This window comes from Neopelma chrysocephalum, unplaced genomic scaffold (genome assembly GCF_003984885.1).
Source record: "Neopelma chrysocephalum unplaced genomic scaffold, ASM398488v2 Primary Assembly neopelma1_24, whole genome shotgun sequence".
NCBI lineage: Eukaryota > Metazoa > Chordata > Aves > Passeriformes > Pipridae > Neopelma > Neopelma chrysocephalum.
Window position 1 is genome coordinate 34,370,701 of NW_020897693.1, and position 23,337 is coordinate 34,394,037.

Below are 23,337 nucleotides of genomic sequence, written 5' to 3' on the forward strand. Positions count from 1 at the left end.
GTGCCAAGCATCCAGAAGACAGTTGCTACTCAAACTTTTTCATTCTTTTATCTTTTAGGTCTTATTTTGTTATTTTCACAGTCTCGGAAAAGTGGTTTTTTGATGTTAATGTCCTTTATGTAAAAAAAAATTATCATTTTATAGTATCTTTTTTGGTGTTTAAGTAGTCCCTGTTCGAAATCTTTGCAATTCACACCTCACTAAAGCCATCAGAGCACTAACGCAGCTATTCAGAAATGTTGGGTTTGTTAGGCTCTTTCAAAGTAGTGTAACTCTGATGAGGAAATATTTTCTTGTGTGTTACAATTATTCTTCGTAGTTTGTGGCTAGCCTTGGAAACTGCAGAGCTGATTTTCAGTTTATCTTTTAATACTTATATTCCTACCTGCATTTCCTGATCTAAAAGCAGCAGTGATTCTGAGCTCTAAACTTACAGCACGTAAATCAAATGTGCACCAAAGCACCTTGAGACTCACAGGAGAAGGGATAAAGATTATCTGTGTGGTTTAACGTGTGGGTTGAGGGAATTGGAAGACTCCATTGATTGGATCAGTATTTTCAAGCTTCAATTTTTTTTTGCTTTGTCCTTACCTAAAAAACATATCTGTGAATATTTGGGTTTCTTTGTCATTAAAAGGAAAGTATATTTTGCATTCCTCTATTATAGCTTATACGCACCTGGGTGAATTCTGCCCAGATTTATATGTGCAAGGCTCAAACTGTGTTTGAAGAAAATTAAGTTCTGAGATTTTACCTCTGCCATAGACTTGAGAATCTGAGACTGAAATACATATGATGAAAATGGCCCTAGCAAGAAGCATTTAAAAATACCTTCACAAACAACAAGTAGAAAATACTGTAAAGGTGCACTTGCACTTTACAATGTCTTGAACTTTTGTGCCCCAAAAAGAGTTGAGCCTTTATAGAGTCTACAAGTCACTAACGTTGATTTTTTTTTCCCCATTTTTTATTTTTAATGTATCTGAAGGTGCTTTTGAAATCTTCTGGCTTTCTTTTTGCAATGTTTTGAGTGGGCATTCAGTCTTATGGCCTCTGCTGTTGGATTCTTTCCCTGCCTCGCCCTGAGTCTGGAGTCTGGAATTAAGTTGTGTTTGTGCACAAGAGTGCTGGCAGTGGGGGTAGGGATCTTGTGTTTGAAGTTTTATCTAAAGCAGATCTTTTCTGGATCGCTGGGTACCCCACTGGGGAGCAGTTAAAGTCATACATCCTGCTGTCTGAAGGCAGAGAGGAAGGGTAGAGGAATGCTGACTCCATTCAAGGTTCATTCACCCTAGCTAACTGTGGCATGCTGTCAAGTCCTCGAGGATCCCTTCATTCTCTATGCAAGAAAGTGTATGCCCAGGTCTTGCTCTACTGTACAGATATGGGATGCCAATGATAAGCACTGGACATGGACCTAAGAACTGAATAGAGCTTTCCAGCTACCTGCTTGAGAATGATTTAGACTACATTGTGGGCTTTCCCACATTGGCATCAGTTTGGCCTATAACAATGTGATGGGGCAGGGATGATCCTGTTCTATAAAACACAAAGCTTAACAGAGTGGTATTTGAAGAACTTTAGATGTCAGCAATATGTAACAGCAAAGAACAGTCTGAAAGGGGTAACACATTCAGGATCTATGTGACTATGCCTTTGTTAAAACTGAGTTTTTGGATTTAGTTGCCCTTGTTTTGGGACCTTGTTCTACTATGTCTCAGTTTGATTATTCTGTGTACTGAATGTCTAAAGTTCCTTCTGATGGCAATGGGAAATGTAAAATGTTTTACAACTCTCAGTATTAAAGCACAAAATATCTTGTACTAGTCAGCCAAAATGAGAGGGCAGAAATGAAATTTTTCTTTGTTTGTCAGGTAATTTTTGATCTGAGATCTGATTCAACTAGGTGAAGGACCAGAATCCAGCAGACAATTGAGGGTGTGTTTCCACACTGGAGCTCAACCTGTCAGATACTTTTCTATTTTCCCCTTCTTCATTTGTAGGTCTTAATCTGTAGATATCAAAGTGCTTTAAAGCACAGTGTTAAGTATTGTTATCTCTTTTTTTTTTTTTAAAGCTGGGGGATATGCAGCCATAATAAAGTGACAAGCCAGACTTCACACAGGGCAGTAGCTCAACTGAGGAAAATGACTAAATATCATGAGTCTTTGCCCAGTGCTTCATCAGGCCCCTGTCCTGCAAAAAGGACATTTTTTTGAAAAACTCATTGACTGAATCCTAACAGCTTAGACACAAAATATGCTGGCAAGAAGTGAATTAAGCATGCAGCAGGATTTGGCCCCAAAAGAGGAAATTACTTTTTCTTGCTACATAATCAATAACTCCAACTGAACTGAGATCTTGGCTATGATGTGATGGGTCCTTGCCTTGCTTTGGGATAGCTGCTTTTGTTGAACTGACTTTCTTTACTCCAGCAACAGCAGCAGCTGCAGTGTGGTGTAGACATGCCTAAACTAGCTTATTATTATTATTCAGGTACTGTTAGCCACTGAGCCAAAGAACCATGGAGTTCAGCATGGGCTTGGTGCCTAAGGATTTTATGCTCCTCTTTATAAGTTCACCGTTTCTTTACCATCTCAGCTCAAGCAAGCCTAGCAGTGTATTGAAAAGAAGGCTCGTAGATATGGTACTTTGTCTGCATTAGTACTTCTGCCAGCAGAGCTGGGCATGGTCCTAGGGTTGATTGTAGGAGATATTGCCAAAGGTAGCAGTGTAGTAAAAGCTGTTCTGCCTCTCTTTGCCTACTGTTCTCCCTCTTCTTCTCCACTCTTCCCCTGGTATTCATCAGAAGATGCCTTGCCTTTGAGTCCTTTTGCTATGAAACTGCCTAGTCATTAAGGTTCTACTGGAGATCATGAATATCTAGAAGCTGATGCAGGCTTGGAGAATCAGCTGCAGGCTGGAAATGTTATTGGGCTTGCCTGACTGTGCCTCTAACAGGAGAACCTGTAGGGATTAAATATGGGAAAATCCAGGACCATTACCCCTACATCTATTAATGAGGACCACGGCAGAAGCATTTGTGATGTGTTCTCTCAAGTCATTGCCTAGATGGTGGGCTCCCAGCTCAGCCTCTATCTGTAAAAGAGCTTTGCTTATATCTGTAACTCGTCATTTTCTCCTGGCAGCCAAGGACAGAAGCAGGAATGAGGGTTCAGGTCCTTGAGTGCTAAGTAACTTTTGCTGATTCAATAGGGGAGGTACCATCACTGCCCTGAGTATTGTTTGCATCAAATAGTGTTTGTAGGCAGAGACCCTAAGTAGACTGACGAGCTGTTAAATTGCCAACCTACCCACTAGTTTATTCTGCAGCAGAAATACAAGCATGCCTGGACCAACCCCTAGAACTCATCTCTGAACTCCTCTCATTCTGTCAGAATTCCCAACTTGTTTTTAAAATGGCATTTATTTTTGTTAAATTGCAAAAGAGTTGGATGCAGTCTGCTAGCTGTGCTTTCCCTCTCCTTTATGCATTGAATTTTGTTCATTTGCTTTACATGCCTCAAGTTGCTGTAATGCTGCTGGGAAAGTAATTGCCTTGCACTTTCTCTTTCTGATGCCCACGGGTGACTGTGGGGGACTCCTCCCTGGGCACAGTGCAGAGTTAAAAGCCCAGCTTTTGCTGCCTTGCTTAAGACCTGGTTATTTCTTTTCTTTTTTTTTTTTTTTTTTTCCCTTTCTATCTTTTTTTTTTTTTTTTTTTTTTGTCAGCTGCCTGTTATATCAATCACAGAGCTGGGATCTATTTATAGGTTGGGACTCAGAGTACTGTGTCCTAGTCACAAAGAGAGGCAGAGACGCAGAGGGGACTGTCGGCTGGTGCAGGCAGAACCAAAAGATATTTAATCAGCAATTAGAAACACCTGAGGGCAAGGGAAATTCTACTCCAGCCTTGAGCCTCATCTCTCAGCCTGCAGCATGTAAGTAGTGAACTTCTACCTTTTATTGCATTTATGAGCTTGTTTTTTGGTTTGTGGCGTTTGGGGTTTTTTTTGATCCAAATGTTGCTCTGCACCAACCCTTTTATCTGGTCTAAAAATTATGGCAGCATCTTGATATAGTTAAAGGTAATAATATTTTTTCTATTTTCACACTGTCAGAGGAAGGTCAGTGCGACCCACAAGGAGAGGAGTTGGTTCAGAACTTTGTAGAAATCAAGCAGTTTCACTATTTGAGTGTGGCTTTTTCCTCTGGAAATAAGCAAATGAAAGTTTGAGTGGAACAGTTTTGTTTTGGGAATAGAAACGGTCAGGTTTGCTGGCATTCCAAAAAGGTCAATGTATAACATAACTCTGCTTAAGGGCTTACCAAGGACAGGTGCTATTTATCCCATGCTAGTAAAGGCAAACCTGGAAACTTCAGCAGTCCTGTCTTAAAAGAATCAAGCGACACCCTTTCCTCTGTTAGAAAAAAACCCACCCCCCCCCCAGCTTCATATCAAATCTTCTCTTATCAGGGAGATGAAATGAAATTTTGCTTTTACTGAAGGCATTTATCATTGAGCAGTTGATGTTTCTTTAATTTTAAAAGTCCCAAAGCAACTGAAGTCTCTTCAATGACAAAAGAGGGGTGCAAGTCTTTGCAAAGTCGGCACAGTGACAATCAAAGAAGGAACTTACTCTCTCATTGTCAACGAGGTGTTTGCTTTAAAGCAGCCAAGATGCAAAATGTTTGAACAATGATATATTTTTAGAGTATTTTTGTTAACACAAATATGAAGAGAGGGAGAACAATAACCAGTCAGCAATTGGGGTTTTTAGTAGCTTTTAGTATAATATTTTTGTCAAAATAAAAGAGGTTTTTCTTGTTTCATATTTTTGTCTCAGATGTTTGTGTTACATCTTTTTACAAAATTTAGGGGGTTTATTTACTTTTAAGTATAGAAAAATGACCTTGATTTCCTGTATTACGTCTACCCCCAAACCCATCAATGTTACAATTTTTAATTTCAGTATGTTTTTTAGTATAAATTTCTAATTAAATATATGTTTTAAAAAATTCCTCCCCTGCCAGTTTACCATTTTTGAAATCAACAACAAATAAAATGAAGCTAAACTTAAAATAATTTGGAGGAACCAGTGTCTAATAAAAATAGGATAAGAAAACCAGAGCTGTCTCACAGTTAAAATATCAAGTCCTGAGAAAAACACGATAGATTAATTACTTGGACTGACTGTAGAAAGGTGACAAATAAGCTTGTTCTTTAGCCCTTTATTTTGCATTTCTTTGATGTACATTTTATAATACTCAAAGCATCTAGGTTAAGTTCTAGGAACAAAAAATATTGACCACAAATTAATGCTTTCTAAGTTTTTAGCCATTGATATGAATACTGTATCATTCAGCTAGAATTCCTATATAAGGAAGGCAATGTGGATAAACAAGGTAAAATAACATACCCCATTAACATACCCAAATAATGCCCCAAAAGATCATTACAACACACCGCTTGCTAAGAAGCTTCCCTCCCCCAGATAAAACAAAATTGTGAGACTGATCATTCTCATCACATGAAACTTCATTTTGATTATTGACTTTTTATTTTACTTAAAAATGAATGTATTTAAATTATTTAAGTCCCTTTTTTGTTTGTTTTGCCATGATATTAATTTATTTTTCTCTGTCACAGTGCAATGTTAATGTGTAATAAAGGGAGAGCAGATTTTTCTGAGAGGCTTTAAAGGAATAAAATTGCTGACTTTGTAATTAACAAACAATCTATCATATAGCTAGTCTGAGGTCCCCCCAAAAATTGAAAACTAAGAGACATCACTGAAAAAATATATTTTCTTCTCTACACACAAAGAAATATCAGCATGACTATGCTTGGGAACTACTGCAAAAAACCTCTTTCACTTACCATACATTTTTGCAGAAATCTGATCATTCCCAAAGAAGTCCTCCCAGTATAAGGCTGTAAAGGATTCAGTCTTAAGAATTTATTTGGACGATTCAATAGTTGCGTCCACATAATTGCTGGACTTTATCCTTCCCTTTCAAATGCATGTGGGTCTTTTGCCCTGACATATCTTTTTATTGGAAAAGATACTCCTTTGAAAAAAAATAACCAAGCACTTACTGTCCTGTGGCATGCCAATCAATGGGTTATAGGACCACTTACTTGGAGGAAGGGAGTTACCTGTGGTTAGAAGTAACACTGATGCATTATGTGGTAGAAAGTGTTTGTTATTTAGTTTCTGCTTCTCTAATGATTCACATTTTGTGGACTAAACACCCTATCAACCTCCAAACTGACTTACTGTATACATGCTCTTGCACGATTTTTTTTTCATTCCTTAAAAAAACAAATAACAAACATCTTTTGTTTCATCCTTGTTTTATTTGTTTCTTTGACTGCAAAGTAATGATTGACATGCAGGTTCTCTTTTCCACGCCTCCTTTCATTGCTGAGTATGACATCTCTTGGGAATTATAAATAAAACCTGTGCCAAATCTGCTGCACAGGTGTCTGGAGTACAGCATGCTCAGGTGTCTCACTGTAAATCCCTGGGAATATGAAGTAAACACCAGCAGGATAAAAATACTCCTCTTGAAACAATTCTGTGTTTTGAGGGACCTTCTGAATAACCCCCCCAAAGCCAGCAGCCAGTTATTAAAGACTATGTAGCTATCTCTCTCTTGCCTTTTTTTATCGCTTCACCTGTACATCTGTCCATCTATTTCTCATCTCTCTATTTTTACATTTCATTATGCTATGCTTGCTCTCCAGCTCTCTTCTTTTCCTTTCCTGAAGACACATTTCTATCTGGCACAGAAAATAAACTCAGATTGCGGGTAGTTATGTTAATCTAATTCAATCCTCTGTGGGTTAGGAGTGAAATTCTAATAGTGGAGCTGTTGAGGGCTTTTTTGTTAATGGCTTGGGGATTACATTGAGTTAAAGGCTCATTTCCTAATCAAACAGAGAGGGAGAGAGTGACTCCGAATATTTATGAGTCTCCCAGCGAGAGTTAAACATTGAACTCCAAAAGCAGGATTTCAGTGCTGCAGAAAGAGTTAAACCCCCTCAGGGCTGCTGTGGAGAGGGGAGGGAAAAAAAAAAAGGAAACCAGTTAAGCCATCAGCATTTTCAACTGCTGTATAACTTCAGTTTGAGAGAAAATAATCATCTCACAGAGCTAAAATGGAAACTGTAGCAAGATATTTAAAACAAAGTCAAGTGATGCTTCAAAAAGGCTCTTCTTCAGTGAAGCAGGATGCACGCAGTGCATGCAGCAGCCTAATAGAAACTCCAAATAAATACTCTTATAAATGAGAAGGATTGGAGCGTGGGCTGTCTTTTTATTATAATGCCTGGAAGATACACGATTTAATTTTTTAATGTTTTTTATTTTTGGTTCTACTTAACTCTTGGCTAACCTTTTCTTAAAAAAAAAGGAAAAAAAAGAAGTATGGAAAGGTCAATATCTAAATTGTTTTACTTCTGTTCTGTAAACTGGTATTTTTTCTGTCCTTCAGTTTAGCTGGAGACTTGCATCAAATAATATAGTTGGAGAACTGGATTCTCTGTGACAGGAATGATTGACCAAATTAATGCTTGATTGCTTTTGTGATGAGTTCATCATACATGTGTGGGCAGCTTGGGTAGACCATGCTGTTGCTGAAAACAAGCAGGCCTGCCTGCCTGCAGCAAGCTGAGGACCTCTGTATTGCTAAGGTCTGGTGTGTTGTAAACTAGCCAGAAGTAGACTTTTTTGCCCTAAGCTGGGACTCAAAAAATCTGTCTACAGTAGGTGAACTGCACAAAATCAAGACTGTGCCATGATCCTGCCTCTCTTCTGAAGAGAGATTCTGGAAAGGAATGGGGATAGAAACGTGCTGTCTTCTGACATATGGCCAAGTCATATCTTTGTGTTCCTCAGTTTTCCTGTCTGTAAAATGATACATGACTGCCATCAAAATAACTCCAAGATCTACAGAAAACAACTTCATATAAATCCCAAGTGGTTGATTAGTCTGTGGGAAAAACTGCAAATCACTGACATAGGTGCATAGCTCAAAAATAAGAGGGGTTTGTACTGGAAACAGGAGTTGCACTTCACTTTATTTGTTGCTGTTGTTTGGTTGGGGGGGTTGTTTGGTTGGGTTTTGGGGTTTTTAAATACATTTTGTACAAGCCACCAATAAGATTTTCTGATTTTGACACGACAAGCAGATAGAAGGCTAATGTCATTCTCAGGTAACATTCAATGGTGCTGTCCTATATACTAGGTCTGAATTTAATCTTGTTGACTCTTCTGAGATGAAACTCCAAGTTTATTACTCAAAAGTGGTAAACTCTGGCTAAAAAAGTAAGTTACTGTTTCATTCTGGAGCCATGTGTATCAATGGTCATCCTGTATATACCAAACTTTTTGGTTTTTTGCTGACATGTCTATCTGGATGTAGCACCTTGAGGTAAGAATTGGCACCTTGCCCTAGTTTTAAAATTATTTAAAACTGTGACCTGATGTGAATGCCTGAGGCCCCGTTCTCTTTGTGCTCTGTGCCTGGACCTGCTGAGGAGAGCACCATCAGCTAGAGTGTACTTTATTAAATGCATTTGAAATACATAATAATTGTGTTCTTTCCCTCTAATAACTGGCACCTACAGCAGATCACTTTGAGACAGGAGCTTTCTGATGCTGAGCTGAAAACTGTATAATATTTTTTTCCTGCCTTCCTTTCCTTCCCATCCCAGTTTTCTTTTTGTTTGCCTCAGCCTTTTCCTCTCCTGCACTATTCTGCTGTGGCCATGACCTAGCAGTTTGTACTTAGATCTCCCCTGTTGACCTTTCAGGCAACATACACTTCCTTCACTTCTTTTTGTTCTTTCCAGTGCTATGCTGAATCCTATGAATGACCTGCTGCTGTTTACCCTGAAGCTACCGGCATTTCAATGCAGCTTTGCCTTGCACATATACAGTTTATGAAGAACGGGGGAACTGAAAACTGATCTTCAACTTTCCCACAAGCTACATAGAAAGCTATTGTGTTCTTGCATGCCACATATACTCAAAAATATAGTAGTGTAGGAATTTCGGGAAAGGAAATACTGCATCTCTAAACTTTTAAAATACACAGTTTAGTTGACATGAAGTCTTCAAAGTAATGACAATTTTAAAGTCTCAACACTCTTGAAAGTCTCCAGAAAAAGGGCTGCATCTTTAGGGGAAATTACCTTTTCTAATGGGATAAATCTTGCAACTAAATCTTGCTGTGTAGATACTAGAAAGCATATGTTCAGCATGTATGACAGGAAAGCATAAGTGTCTATTCATTAAGGAGTTGCTGCCCTTTTCTTTCTTTCAACCATGTGAGATGCAAAACTCACAAGAGTTTCACACTGCTCTCAGAATGGATTCTCTTTCTCTTCGTAATTGTGTTTGCTGGATCAGCAGGAAATATATTCTACAAGTTCTCATTTCCCCAGCCTCCTGTGGTCACCTGTTTGTAGTAGGCCTGAGCCAATGACTGGTAGCTGTGTACTAAAATATAAGCATTTAATCGACATCCCTCTAAAGCTCACAGGACCTGGAGTGTGACTTTCTGGGTGAGGAGAGAGGGTATGTCTACCCCCAGGCTTGCCAGACAGCTTTTTTTTTTTTTCTTTGTTATTCATCCTCAGGCCTTTCTTTTCCCATTGGCCTGCTGGACTTTTTATAATTGCAATTACTCTCATTGGCAGCTTTTTCTATTGCTTCCCTTTAAACAAGAAGTTCTTCCCTGTTGCATCATGTACCCATGGCCTAGTACGAGGGATTTCAACATTTCTCTGTTGGTGATGTGAACTAATGTAGATTGGTGAAGAGCTCATGTGAATAGGATTTCCTCAGTCATATTTGAACCCACAGTCTGTAGCACTGAGAATATGGCAGCACTGAATTTATAACCATTGTCAAATACCGTCTTTGCATGGGAGAGGGCAGCAAGGATTTCCTGTGTGAAACATTGGCTAGGAAAGGATTACTTGCATTAGCATCCTCTCTAATGCTTCACTTAAAAGTAATGCTAGGAGCCTACCCCACATCCCGCTACTTTTTAGGTGGAAACTTCTGTGTACAGGTTAAATGTGTTGATGGCCAATCTTTACACGGAGTTGCTTGTTTCACTGTTGTTCTTTAATTATAGCTCTAACACAGACTCCTTGTTCAGTCTAAGGTGAGTCCCTTCCTGATGAGATGTGTTTTGCCCATTTTAAATGGGATTTCTGTTTGCATTGTTCTCCATGGTCTATAGAGAACTGCACGACCACAGCAGAACTCTTAATCTTACTGCAGGCTCTGAATACAGTCCTGCTTTGCCTCTGGTAGCCCCTATTCCCTTTTTTACATTGCAAATAATCCCATGATCTTTCCATTCATTCTTCCTGAGCTTTCTCCCCACCCCTCTTACTCTCTGCTACATAGGATAAAACTTCAGTTTTGTGGTATCTAATTAGGTTGTACTCTTGTGACTCTCTGTAATGACTGTTCATGCCATCTACTGCCTACGCAGCCCCTTCTGTGAGTGTCAGCTGGTGCTCTGGGACTGTCTTATACTCCCTGCACAGAGAAGTAGTGGGGGATAGAGAGCTATGGTTTCTTTGGGACCCTCTGTCCTGTACCAAGAAATCAGATGCAAGGATGCCTCCAAGTGTTCCAAGAGCAGTATATATAGACATGTTATTGCTGTGCTGAAGTACTGGGTCATACTGCTTGGCAATATTGTGTTCACCTGGATACATTACTTCTAGCTCTGTAATCTCTCCTGTCACATGGGCTTGTGTGTTTAAGGAGGACAGAATTAATGGGGCTGCTGCTGTGTTTGTGAAGGGTTAAATGATGGGGGATGAGAGCCACAGCTTCTCATGGGGAATAAGGACTAGCCAGAAGAATTGATTGTCTTGGCTTATTGATCCTTCAGGAAACAGCACAGAAGTGATAATGCTGTCCCTGCCACTTTGAGGCACTTTGTACCAGCAACATCCTCTGTTTATCTAGGATAGTGCAAAGGAAGAGCTGCTCTGTTGCTAACTCATTCCAGAAAAACCCCATGCTAGACGTGTTAAGTTTACCACTGGTCTGTCTGCTCCCAGGGAAAGGTGGATGAGCAGAGGTAGCGTTGTTATTTTATAGTGCATAATGGAGATTGGCTGCAAATGGTAGTTTGTAAGTTGCTATACTGAGTTTTTGCTGGCAGCGTCTTGCTCTGTAGCATTCTATAAAGTCTCAGGCTATCACGTCACAGGATATCCATGCCTCCCATCATTTCCCTCCCTTCATCTTTCTGGGTCAATTGACAGTGACCCCTCAGTTGGTCTTGCTTGTAAGTTGAAACAGGGTGGTTGAGTGCTTTTGATCCTGTGATCCCAATGCTAACTTCTGGCCACCTGTGTGGGCTGATCAGTGGTGGATGATAAAATATCCCACCTCCTTTGCACTGAAGCGCCAAACATGCCCTGAGAAGTCAGGTATGTATTTCTGGCCTCAGGGTGGCAGCAGGAGAAACACTCACCCACTGCAGGAGCTGCTGGAGGAGAACAGTGCTTTTTGTCTGCTCAGCTACACCACCCCTATAGATGCGTGAAACATATTCAAAAGCATAGCAATGCAGAATGTCAGCCCTGAAGATCTGGTGGCTGCTTCTGCAACTATGGGCCTACAAGAGGTGAAGGCCCTGACTGTTTCTGGCTCTCAGTTGTCCTTGTAGCACAGTGGGCTGGGGGAAGTCCTCTCACACTATTGGCCCTGAGGCACCAACTGCAAGCAGGTGATGAACACCATTAGCTGGACCATCGCTGATAACTGCAAGATTTGGACTCTCACTTGTAGAAATAAATGAGCAGCTTGTTCATGGTGCTCCCTAACTCTTTTTCTCTCTGTTTTGTATTTGAGCATGCTTTACACCATTTCTTTCTGGATGTGTTGTTGTGTTTTGTGGAATCTCAGGCAGGTCTCTGCAGCTTCCCAGAGCCAGGTCAGTAGACCAAGAAAGCTTGGGACCATTTGGAGGGTATTGCAAAATCTCGTACAAAGCCAGGAGGGCCAAAAGGCTATTGTGAAATGCTTTTTTATTAAGTCAGGCCAGCTTATATAGAGATATGCAAATAACATACAGAGCCATTTAATTACCCTACATATCATTTCTATACTTCATCCTCTTTGATGTTGCCAACAAATTCATTGCCACACTCGATATTTGACTTTACATCTCCACCATGTGAAAGGAAATGATGAGAAAAATTGCAGTATTGTTTTAAGAGAAGAAAAGTGCCTAGACCACAAGGTTTCAGGGAACAACTAAAAACTAATGCCAACTATCTTCTTTTTTTTTCCTGAAAAAAAAAGGGAGTGATATGAATGCATACTAGAATGTATAATTATGTTTATTTTGAGATTTGATCGGTGGTTGAACATTTGAGGCTCACAATACTGAATTTAATATAGTATGCAAAATTGTATATTATGTAATGTGAAGTTATCATTTGCTACTTAATAAATCTCATGCTGTGACTGTTCTACTTCTTCTTAACTAGTTCTCAGACTATGGTTATGGGTTGTACTGGCAGCTTTGACTTTTGCTTCCATTTTGCTCTTCTTGTTTGTATCATGACACATTCCCTATTGCTGGGGTTGCTACATTTAGCCATGAGACAGCTTCTGTCTGAAAGAGCTTCCAATGTGATTCAAGGTAAGAGACTACCGGGGGTAGGGTCAGGCACGAAGTCTGTGGCTAGAAGAAAGATGAGGGTAGCCAAGACAAGAATTAGTGGTAATGTACTGCTGAAAATGTGGCTTCTTTGGAGTACAGGTGGCTTTATTTGATGCTTACTTAACTAGAAGATACCAAAAAGAGCATAGGTTTTTATTTCCCTGTGTAAAACCTGCCTAATTCTTTGCTTTGCAAAATTAGCACCTCCACTTTCTTAGCTAGGAAGAGAGCTCTGCTACATGTTTTCGGTATCTTTATATTTGCATGTGTGTTTTCCTTATTTTTTCAATACTGTAGTTATCTTTTTCTCTTTTAAAATGCTTCATGTAAAACAAATTAAGTATCATTTCACATAAAATTAATCTAGGATTTTTTTCTGTATCATTCAGTGGCAAAGTTATGAATGGATTCAAAAAGATACCCCCTAAAAGGAATTTATGGGACATGTGGACTCCTCAGCAGCAAGTACAGTTTGTAGTTTAGAAGGCTGTCTAAGCCACAGGATGCCAAGATACTGATTGTGAGATCTGCAAAGGTGCAGTAAGGTGAAGAGCAGGGAAAACATTACCTTTCTTATAGTCTTTCCCTGAGCACATGTTAGTGCTTGATCTCAGAGATAGAATATGAGGCTAGGTGGCATCTTAACTTCACCTGGCGTAGCTGTCCCCATAACTTTTCTTACAACTGGATCCAGGGTTGTCACTCTTTGCAGTTCGTTGTTTACACGATACTCTGTTACAAACATATAGTATCTGTATTTTGGGGGACCCAATCTTGCTTATCCTGAATTCTTTTTTACTGTTATTGGTAGTGTTTCTAAAGCTGTGAAAGTCCCTAGGATAGATAAGCTATGCCACCTTGAAAGTAGCAGTGAAGATAAGATTGCAGCCATGGAGCAAGACTGAGCTAAGCAGAAATGATGCTTCCTGAATTTACCCTTTCTGAACAGTACTGTGTTCCTTCCTACTGACGGAGTGGTTCTTGTGGTAGAATTTTCAGGGCAGAAATTAGGCCCAAAGGGAAAGAGGCAATGGGTTAGAGGATACTTTCATGTATTTATGTTGAAGACAACTTAATGCAGCAGCCGTGAGTTTGTTTCAATGTATAACGTGATTTGCTTCTTCAATGCATAGCTCTGCAGAAGATTTGGTCACCACATGGGTTTTGGTTTGGCAGTATGTTGAGGCAGAGGAGCATTGCATTACTGTAGCGTTAGCTGATGAAGGTTTCTTGAAGTAAATGGTCACTACATTAGAATACCCAGCAAGGCCTTTGCCACGCTGGTACTTGTTCCTTTATAAGTTTGACATTGGCTCCTGGCTTCAACTGTCCCATGTGTGAGTGAGAGGGAGTGATGTGTATGCAATACCTTCCTTCCACAGTGCAGCATGTGGGAACACCTTCCCACGTTTTACCTGACAGAGGAGCATTTGGACAAGCACGAGATATTTTGCTTTTTAGATAAGAGTCCAATGTGAGAAACAGGAAGGACCACAAACATTTCTGCACTCAGTGCCTGCTGGTGCCGCCTGCTTCTTGTGTCCTGTAAGCCCAGAGTCCTAAAGAAGTGCCCTGTTAACTGTTGAAAACTGTAGCTTAGTGTTTTGGCTTTTTTTTTCCCCCCAGGATTTCATGGGCCTTCCTCAATACAGCCATCTGTAAACCTTTAATTGTAAACCTGTGTAAACGTGGAAGCTCATATAGTCTCATGTAGTTTTGCTGCCTAATGTATGTCTTCAGTAAAACATGAATGCCTTGGGGCTTCTGAGCACGTTTACTTTCATGGCCCAGAATTCACCTCTGTGGTGAGAGGACAGCTTTGCATTACTTTTTGGGAGCTAGAAGAAGCCAGGCAAGGGGTAGCAGTGCCTCTTATCTTGCTACAAATGTAGATTGTAATCTTTTGTATATGTCAGTACTTTGCATTGGTAGGTACTGACATGCATGGGAATCAACCCAAAATCTTTTACACTGAAGTCTTGATAAGCCCTCTGACCTGAAAAACTCACGACAGGCCTGGAGTGTCAGGGAACCATGCTAGCTTTAGCTCTCCATCCTAGCCAGAAATATTCACAATATCCTTTTTTGTTTTGAGACTATCAATAATGTGGGGGAATTATGTGACTATGAAGACTGATTTGATATTGTAAAAACATCTTTTTTACCATTTTCTATTTAAAAGCAGAGCCAAGCAGGAATTTCTGCTGCTGGTTTCCCATTCATCTGGGAACTGCTGCAACTTCAGTAAAGGCACGCTTCTGTGGAGAGAGGACTCAAGCTGCTAATTTGACTGTCGGAGTTTATTTCTGGAATGCAGCAGTGTTTCACCAACAGAGCAGCTGTCTTGGAAACACTTACCACATGGGGTCATTTTCCTCTCTGTGTGTAATCGGCAAAGCCACCCCAGTTAATCTGAATCCTTTTAAGTCTCCTAAACTAGACCATAGGGAGTGCAGAGAGGTCTACAGGACTCTGACCTCCTTCACTTCCTTCTCCTGTCATTAGGGAAGAAAAAATAGTGCCATGCTTAAATATCCCGTAAAGGGGAAACCTATAATCTCTTCTGAGCATGGCAAACTGTTTCTAACAGTAACATACTACTGATTTGGGGGGAGATGTCCTCCATTTTCTGTAAATATTTCGTGACAGTAGCTACACATCTGCTAGGTTTACCAGCTATTCCAGGTTGAGGAATCAAAGCAGTCAGAGGTGGGAAAAGCTTCTTGGGTTATTGCATTCTTTTTCTTCTGTTTGATTTGCTTTGCTCGCATAGCTTTCTTCTATCCCTGTTCACTTCTGCGATGACAGTTCCACAGGTCAATTCCTTCTGCTATGAGAGAAATTTTCCCGGTTATTCAGTTTAAATGATTTCTTAATTTCTTTTCCTTTTTTTCTCCCTAGTTCTTTCTCACGTTGCCCAGTTCCTTCCTCACTGTTTACACCCTTCAATACTTTTTGTATGTAAGTCCTGTCTCTAAAACCTCCTTGCCTCCAGAAGGCTCCATGGAGTTTTTCCCCCCCCTGCTATAACCTTGCATCAGTTTCTTGAACTGCTGTATAATCTTTATTGTGGTTCTATTGAGAATGTTTTACTCTTTGAGTTTAGTGACTTTTTTCTTTGTTTTAAACCTGTCTTCTAGGCCAAGGTCCAAGGCCAGTCACAGGTAGCAATTCTTTGTGGGTAGGGGGACATTCTCTCTCAAGTCTGGACAAGGCCTTTTTCAAGAGGCTGCTACCTGGCAAGTCTTGCACCTGTGATCTGGGCCAGGCTTGCTGCAGCTCTCATGTGTGCATCACTGGAGCTCTGTGAGGGAAGCCTGCATCTGCCAGGATTCAGGGACTGCTTCAGTAAGGTACTCAAAACTGAGAACAGAAATTACTTTGATCGTTGCTGTCTTCTCTTTCCCCAGGCTGTGCTACTGTAGCTTTTCAAATGATTAAGTATGGCTTGGACTTCCTAAAAATTAACAATGTCATCAAGAATTTTGCCTCTACAATCAGTTGTTTCAGAAAGTGATTTCAAAAGACACCTCGTCGAATTCAGCTAGAATATTTAATAGTTTAATTTCAGAGTAAAGAAAATTCTAAAAAATATTCAGTGGATGTGCAATTTCTTTTTCTAAGTTCTTTGCCTTTCCAGATGAGTGATGAGGTGAACATAATTTGTCCTGCGCCATCCTTATGGAAATGTAGAATCCAGAAGGATGAAAAGGGTGATGTGATCCCTTTAGAGAAAAGGCAATATAGCTTTTCCCTGCTAAGAGTCAAAGGGCAGTAAGTTGTAGTAGGAAGGTGAGACTGATTGAGACATGTCAAAGGAGGACAGGTGATCACTTTTTAAAAACAGCCTACTATGACGCAGATCAGAGAGCGGTTGGAGAACACTAGTGCATGTCTTTGAGAAGCCTTCAGTAGGCAATAAAGTAGTAAATTCTCATGTAATGGAGAAGAATAGAAAAATATTTTCTCCAATGCTATGAAAGAGTCTGTTTTGATGGAACATGGCTATGTTCACTTGCAATTAAATGAGGGATTTGTGTTATCTGTTAAAACTAGAGTGGCGTTTGGTTAGTCAGAATATGTGAGAAACTGGAAGAACAGGGATTTTCCTCTCTCTTTTATGAGCATGTTACATCACAGTTCTCAGTTTGACTTCAGGCTTCCAGTGCACCCATACTAAAAATGAATACTGTAGTAAGGGCAAACCTGGATAGTGAGGCTTGGGATTGACTGACTGACAAACAGTTCTATTCACTCATTTTGTAACCATGATGTAATGAATTTATAGTATTTGTTCTCATTGTTAACTTGCTCTATGAAGCTTGAATAAAATTTCAGAACAGTAAAGGAAATCCTTAAAAAATTAAATCTCATTTTCATCACCTCTAACCAACCCAAAGATTACTGAATTCAAGAAATGGACAGATTTAAATGACTACTTTTCCTCTTTATGATTTGTGCACCGCACAGCACTTGCCATTAGCCTTTATACATTCTTTGTATATGCTTTATACTTCCTGGTAGATAAAGCATATGTCCTCTGGGGAAAATGGGTAGTTTTTCGTAGCAAGGTTAATATAATATATAAGAAACTGCCTTATAAAAACCATGTATGACTCCTCTTAATTAAAGCTTATTGGGATGCAACAAGTATTGGATAGTAGATACAGCACAAACATGTCTTAGTGAACATTTCAGTAGACCAGAGCAGATGCTGTCTTTGCACACACTTGTCTTGCTTTCTACAACTCTTAAAGAACCACAAGGAATCTAAACAGATTTTAAGGCACACCCATTCTATTCATGCTCTAGGCCTAACTGAGTTAAAATCTAAAATCCACCTAGTAACTCCTGCACTTGTATAGGCAGCTTCTCAACACTGATTTAGAGACATTGTGATAGAATATCCAGCATGCCTCATGACAAGTGGTCTCGATGGCCAGTTCCTGCTGTTTAAAAATGTCTTTATTGCTAAGTGAAATTTGTCTAGTTTTGGATACCAAGAATAGTCTTCTTTTACATCCTTTTAAAGCTAGATTAAAGAACTTTCCACTATTAAATTTTCCCCCACTTGCAATTAGATCAGGTCACCTCTTAGCCTATTATTGGAATTAAATTTATTATGCTTCTTAGATCTCTCACTGGATAGGTTTTGTTTCAGACAGGTATTAGTTTGACAGCACCATGTTTTTCAGTTAAAAACTTCTGTCTTTCAATCTCATTCTGCCTCAATCTTGTCACCATTTATCTACAGAAATGGGGACATTTCAAAAGAAAAATACTGCAGATATGAATGTTATTAAGAAATCCTTTGACAATGCTAATGGTTTCACAACTTTCACAACTACTCTGATGTGGGGGTCATATGCCATGTACAGGTATTTGTGTACAGGTGGACTTACAGTAATCCTGCATGTGGTCAGTTTGCATTAAGCTAACCTTTTGGCATTTTTAACCCATACCAGCTCCTCAGTCTGAGCTGTAGAAAAACATGTTAACACAAGGGAGAAGGCAGGACAAATGTGGCTCAGATGAGGACAGTGGGATCTCTGCTTTCTGCAACAGAGGTGGATTAAAGAGCCTATGTAGAGAGGCTTCATTTTTTCTACAATCCAATTTGTAAAAGTTAAACTCCTAAAGGAAACAAAGAGGCATGAACGATATACTTTTTATGCTCTTTGAATGTAACACATATATATTATTTGTGCCAAATTAAAGGAAAATCTACACTTCTGCAGAGGGCAGGAAGAGATGAGATTCTTTTACCGGTAATTTAAAATACAAAATCTTACTCTAAAATCCACCAAAGAAAGAAAGAAAGAAACTCAAACTAAAAGCCTTTGGGCTTTGCCCATACTGTATGTGGCAAAATGTGGTTGTGTTGCTCCAGGAAGAATTTGGAGAAGAAATCCTGATTTGTGTGCTTTTTATTTTTATACTTTTCCCACATTGCACAGGAATGGATGTTAAGAACACAGTTACTTAAGGAAGTTGAACTCTGAACGAAAGTGAGTTTCACATGAGAACAGAACTAATAGGCTGTTGAGGGCATGATAGAGTCAATCTGAAAGGAAATGGGCTTTCTTCTGTCCTTCAGGATTTTAGAACATTTGATTATTTCTTCTGACATCTCCCCTTGACCTGCCTGCTATAATGCCATGAGAAGGCCACTTCCTTTCATCCCCCTTTGCTAGGATATTAAGGCTAGTCAAAATTAATAGATCTAGTAATGAAGCCCGTTCATCAGTTTCAAATGCAGGTGGCCTGTACATCCATAATTTTACCATGAGTTTTATTCTTTTTCTGTTAAATTAGAATTTGATTATCAAGAGAGCAATTGTAAGTGCTTTACCAAAGAAGTCCAGAACCAGTTGTTAGGTATATTGAATTGCTTGTACATTCAGTATAGCTGGATTTCTACAAAGAAAATACTTGGATTATGAAATCAAGGTAAAGGGGCTTCATGCATCAGAATTACAACTGCTACAGTGAAATACACCCTTCTTTGTACTTTGTCTGAATGTGATTGTTTCTGCAATGGGCAATCTAAGACTTATGGAAATAGCTTCTCAGCTGGTGTAAACCGGTACAGCTGCAGTGAAACCAAACAAGCTCTGCCACTGTATACCACATTACAACTTGGCCCTTGGTGTCACTAGGTAGATATTTCCTTGCTTTTAAGTGGTCAGGTTTTATATGTGCAGTAACTAACTACAGGGTTGTCAGCAACCTAAAACAATCCTAAGCATGGTTTTAGCAGAGGGTTTTACTTTCTGACTGTACCTAGACAAGGGGAAATACTCCCCTCAGGTAAGTGGAACACAGGTGAGAGCTGAATGAGAGAGTGTTGGGGGAAGGATAGTGATGGTCAAGACAATCTGAGTTGGCATTGTAGCATGACAGGCCAAAGGGATAAAGTGGGCAGGCTGCAAATGTTGCCCTTTGTATGAGACTTGACTGTGTTGTATGCAGGCAGGACACCAGGAAGCAGTGAGGTAGTGTTCTTGCTTGGTGCTGTTCTGGTGAGATATTCAGCTCTGGGCACTAGCAGCAAAAAATTCAGAAGAAACTTGGAAGGTAGTAAGAGAACAACAAAAATGATAACAGAGCTGGAGGGATTGTTTTTATGAGGGAAGATCAAAAGAACTAAATATGTGAAGCTTTGTTAAGCAGTGACTAAGAAGGGAACATGAAAACTACCTACAACTGTTTGAAAGACAAACACTAGAGGTGAGCAAACAGCAGGGAGAAATAGTCTGTGAATTTGAAAGTCATTTTCAGTTAATCTGTATTTCTGTCCTTTAGTGATCACTTTCTGTTAAGACTGGTGCTTTTCTGAAAATATTTTCAGAAAATTTTCACTTATATATTGAAGTGCTTCAGTATCTGCTAGGGAATTCTGAAATGTAAATTCAAGCTTCAAATTTGAAATTTGCTTTAGCTTACATAAGTCACTATACATCAGTATAGTACATTGCACTAATCAACAGTATGCAAATTTTCTGCATGGCAAGTCAAATATGTGCTTGAAAACAGTATTTTCAGTTTTAACGTGGCACTTGTTGGAATTACTTAGTTAAACAAGTAATGCAGCATGGGTCCCAACTGCTTTCTATAAGCTTTGCACAAAAAGGTGGGGCATTTGCTTTTGTCGACAGACATACATTTTATAAATGGTAAGATTTGCGTGCTGAACTGTTGGGGGAGGCATTTTTTCTTTGACAAGATTTAAAAGTGACTAGAGCCCAAAAACAAAGCATGCCATGTATATAAGGGCTGTTGGTGCAATTTTATGAAGTTGTCTAGATGCACTCATGCACTGCAAGGAAGATCCTTTCTAATTTTTTGGTGCAAAATTTGTCACCAGAAAAAGGTGAATTTAGCTCCTGTGACCCTCCATGGACACTTAGAGCAATTGAATTAAGAAGAAATTTCAGGATAAGAAAATATTGTGTTAATCGTAAAATTTTCTCCTCCTGGAGGTCCACATGTCATTTAAAGCTCTTGGGAAAAGCAGTGGAAGTGGTTGCTGGGCAAGCCTCAGGTGAACTGACTAGTTTGGTAAGTCATTTTCAACTTTGGTGATTTTTGAATTCAGGCATTAAAATACTATGTTAATACTCATCAACAGGCTTTTCTAAGTATCTTTTCCTGTTAATGCAGCATTGATGTGTGCTGCCCAGTGAATAACAAGAAATGTACGGTCAGCTGCGTAGATACCCACAGTTGTTTCCAGAGGCATTTTCTTAAAGAGCGTATGTATGCACGAATGCGTCAATCCATACTGTACACAGAAACTACAGGCTTTGACCTATGCAAACACACACCAAATTATTGCTTTCTATAAACAAATTAACATGCTTTAAAAGGTGAAAAACTCTATAAAATTGTGTGCCCTGTTGTTTATGGTGTGAGTGGAGGATGCACTACATTACAGAGGGGTTCACATTTCTCTCTTCTCCCCCCCTCTCTAAATGGACGTGTGCTCAGTCCATTTCACCATTGTTCCTGCCAGCCCGATCCCAGCAGGGGTTCCCTAATTAGCAATCTCTTCATTTCCAATCAAAGCACAAAGCGGCCCCAAAAGCCTCTCTTTATGAGGGAGCTGAACGGTGGCTGGGGACATGGAGTAGGATAATTGCCTTCGCCACTGGCAGCAGTAAGCAGCCTGGCTAATTCATTATTGTAATAACTTTGCTTGTCCTTGGGGAGGGGGGGGTGAGGGTGAGGAGGACTGAGCCTGGTGGTGCTAGCTGAGGACAGGGGGAAGGGGGAATCCAGCCAGAACTGAGGTAGAAGATGGGGACAATTGACAGGAAAGAAGAAACTGTACAAGCTTTTTCTGTCTGTCTCCCCAAATAATTTGAGGATTATATCAGTTTGTGGCATGGTAGCCAACACTCCCTGAGCATGACTGCTACAAGCACCTGTCTGTTCTGCCCTTGGCATGTTCACAGAGAGGGCAGTCTGGTAAGGCTTGTAACTTGGCCCCAGAAATGCTGGGGAAGCTGAGGCTTAGTGCATTAGGAAAACTCAGGGGTTGCCTCTCAGTCCAGTAGGAAAAGCTGACACTTAAGCATCGAGAGAAGGTTGAACAATCAAGGTACCTACAGTTTGTGGCTTTTAGTGATGCCCAAGAAGTCACCTGTCCTTGTGTGGAAATTGCATGTTATTTAGCTTTGAAGGAACCAGGAGCTGACAAATGCTGTAGCAGAGCCTTTTTCTTATCTATTGTCTCTTTAAAATACTTTTAATCACTTACCTGTCTTCATGTGGGCTGCAGATTTGAGTTTGCTGGAGCTCTATTGGGTTTTAGTAGCCATCAATGCTTTGCCCTGGTGAACAGACTGCTAAGCTAAGATGCCAGGTGGTAGCTACTTCCTTGTACTTGAATGGAAATATTTGTGGTGTGGCCCAGTAAGTTTATTAGATTTTGAAAAGTGTACATATTTTAAGTAGATAAGACCAGTCATATAATTCCAGACCCCCGGTTCTTCTTTTATTTTGCTGTGTTTATCTCAAATTGGTGTGGCAGGGTTTTGTCTATTCCAGCTGATGGGACAGCTTCTCTTCCAAATTCCTTTAAACTGTTATTGCTGTGTACATTCTTTGAGCCCATCACTTTGAGATGGTCACCATTCATGTTTCTGCACTGAGATGACTGGAAATGTAGCTATGCGTTTTACTCTCAGAGTTTTTTCACTGAAAATCATTATTTCTGACATAAAAGAAACAATGACATCAAAATGCAAGTGCCAAACATGTAGATGTGTGTGTAGCAGGAGCAGTTTAACATTAAATGATGCCCTTGTATTAGTGAACACTTCATTCTGGAGCTATTTGTATTGTATTAGTGTTATGGAGAGGTAGACAGAGCAAGTCCTCAGCCTGATGGGCATTTCAGTGATATGTAACTGATCCTTTGATTCCCAAACAGTTTAGCCACCTAAGATGCAAAATATTTACTGGGAGCAGATCTTTTGAGGTAGTTGAATAAGGCAATAGAGAATTAATAAACATTTGGAGCAGAATTTATAGTTGGCATTGTCCAGATTCTTGTGATCAATGATGTTTTCCCAGCTGCCTTATGATGGTTGCTTGTCTAGCAGGTTTCTCCACCTCTCAACTAGACATTGAACCTCTTGGACACTCTGCTGCCTACAACAAAAAGAATGTCAGTGAGTTGACAAGCAAGAACAAACTTCCTCTGCGTGGTACCAATGTGAATGAGCAGTACACAGAGGTGATGCTTAAGTCCCAAGAGAAAATATGCCTTTTCATTCTTATTTTCCCATGATCAGTGCTGCAGTCCTGATTGTGTTGTGCTTCTTGCTGTCTAGTGTAAACACCATACAGTGAGGAAGGTTCAAACAGGCCAGTGAGTGCACACAACGACACTTACGGAGGATTTCAATCACTTGTTGTGTGTCCTGTGTAATTTCTATGCTTCTGGATTCTTTTTGTCAAAGGACTCTAGCAGTGATGGGGGATTTGCACATCTCTCACAGCTTACCCAGTTAATAAGTTGCAGCAGTAACAGCACATTGATGTGAGCTTGTGTAGGTAACTCTCTGCTAGAAAATGAAGTATCCCCATTTGTACATTTGTGGGATTCTCCCTCGT

At 39.9% G+C, this 23,337-nt stretch overlaps 1 protein-coding gene across 2 annotated transcripts in view; it reads left to right on the forward strand.

Annotated features, from left to right (window-relative positions):
* Nucleotides 1-3,815: 3,815 nt before the first annotated feature.
* The window catches only part of ESRRB (estrogen related receptor beta), a 130,782-nt gene continuing 111,260 nt past the window's right edge, over nucleotides 3,816-23,337 (forward strand). The window contains exon 1 of one of the 2 annotated variants that reach the window (XM_027672200.1): nucleotides 3,816-3,941. In XM_027672200.1, coding sequence (XP_027528001.1) covers nucleotides 3,940-3,941 — 2 coding nt within the window. In that variant the 5' untranslated portion in view covers nucleotides 3,816-3,939. The remainder of the gene's footprint in view (nucleotides 3,942-23,337) is intronic. The other variant, XM_027672210.1, reaches the window with a different exon arrangement.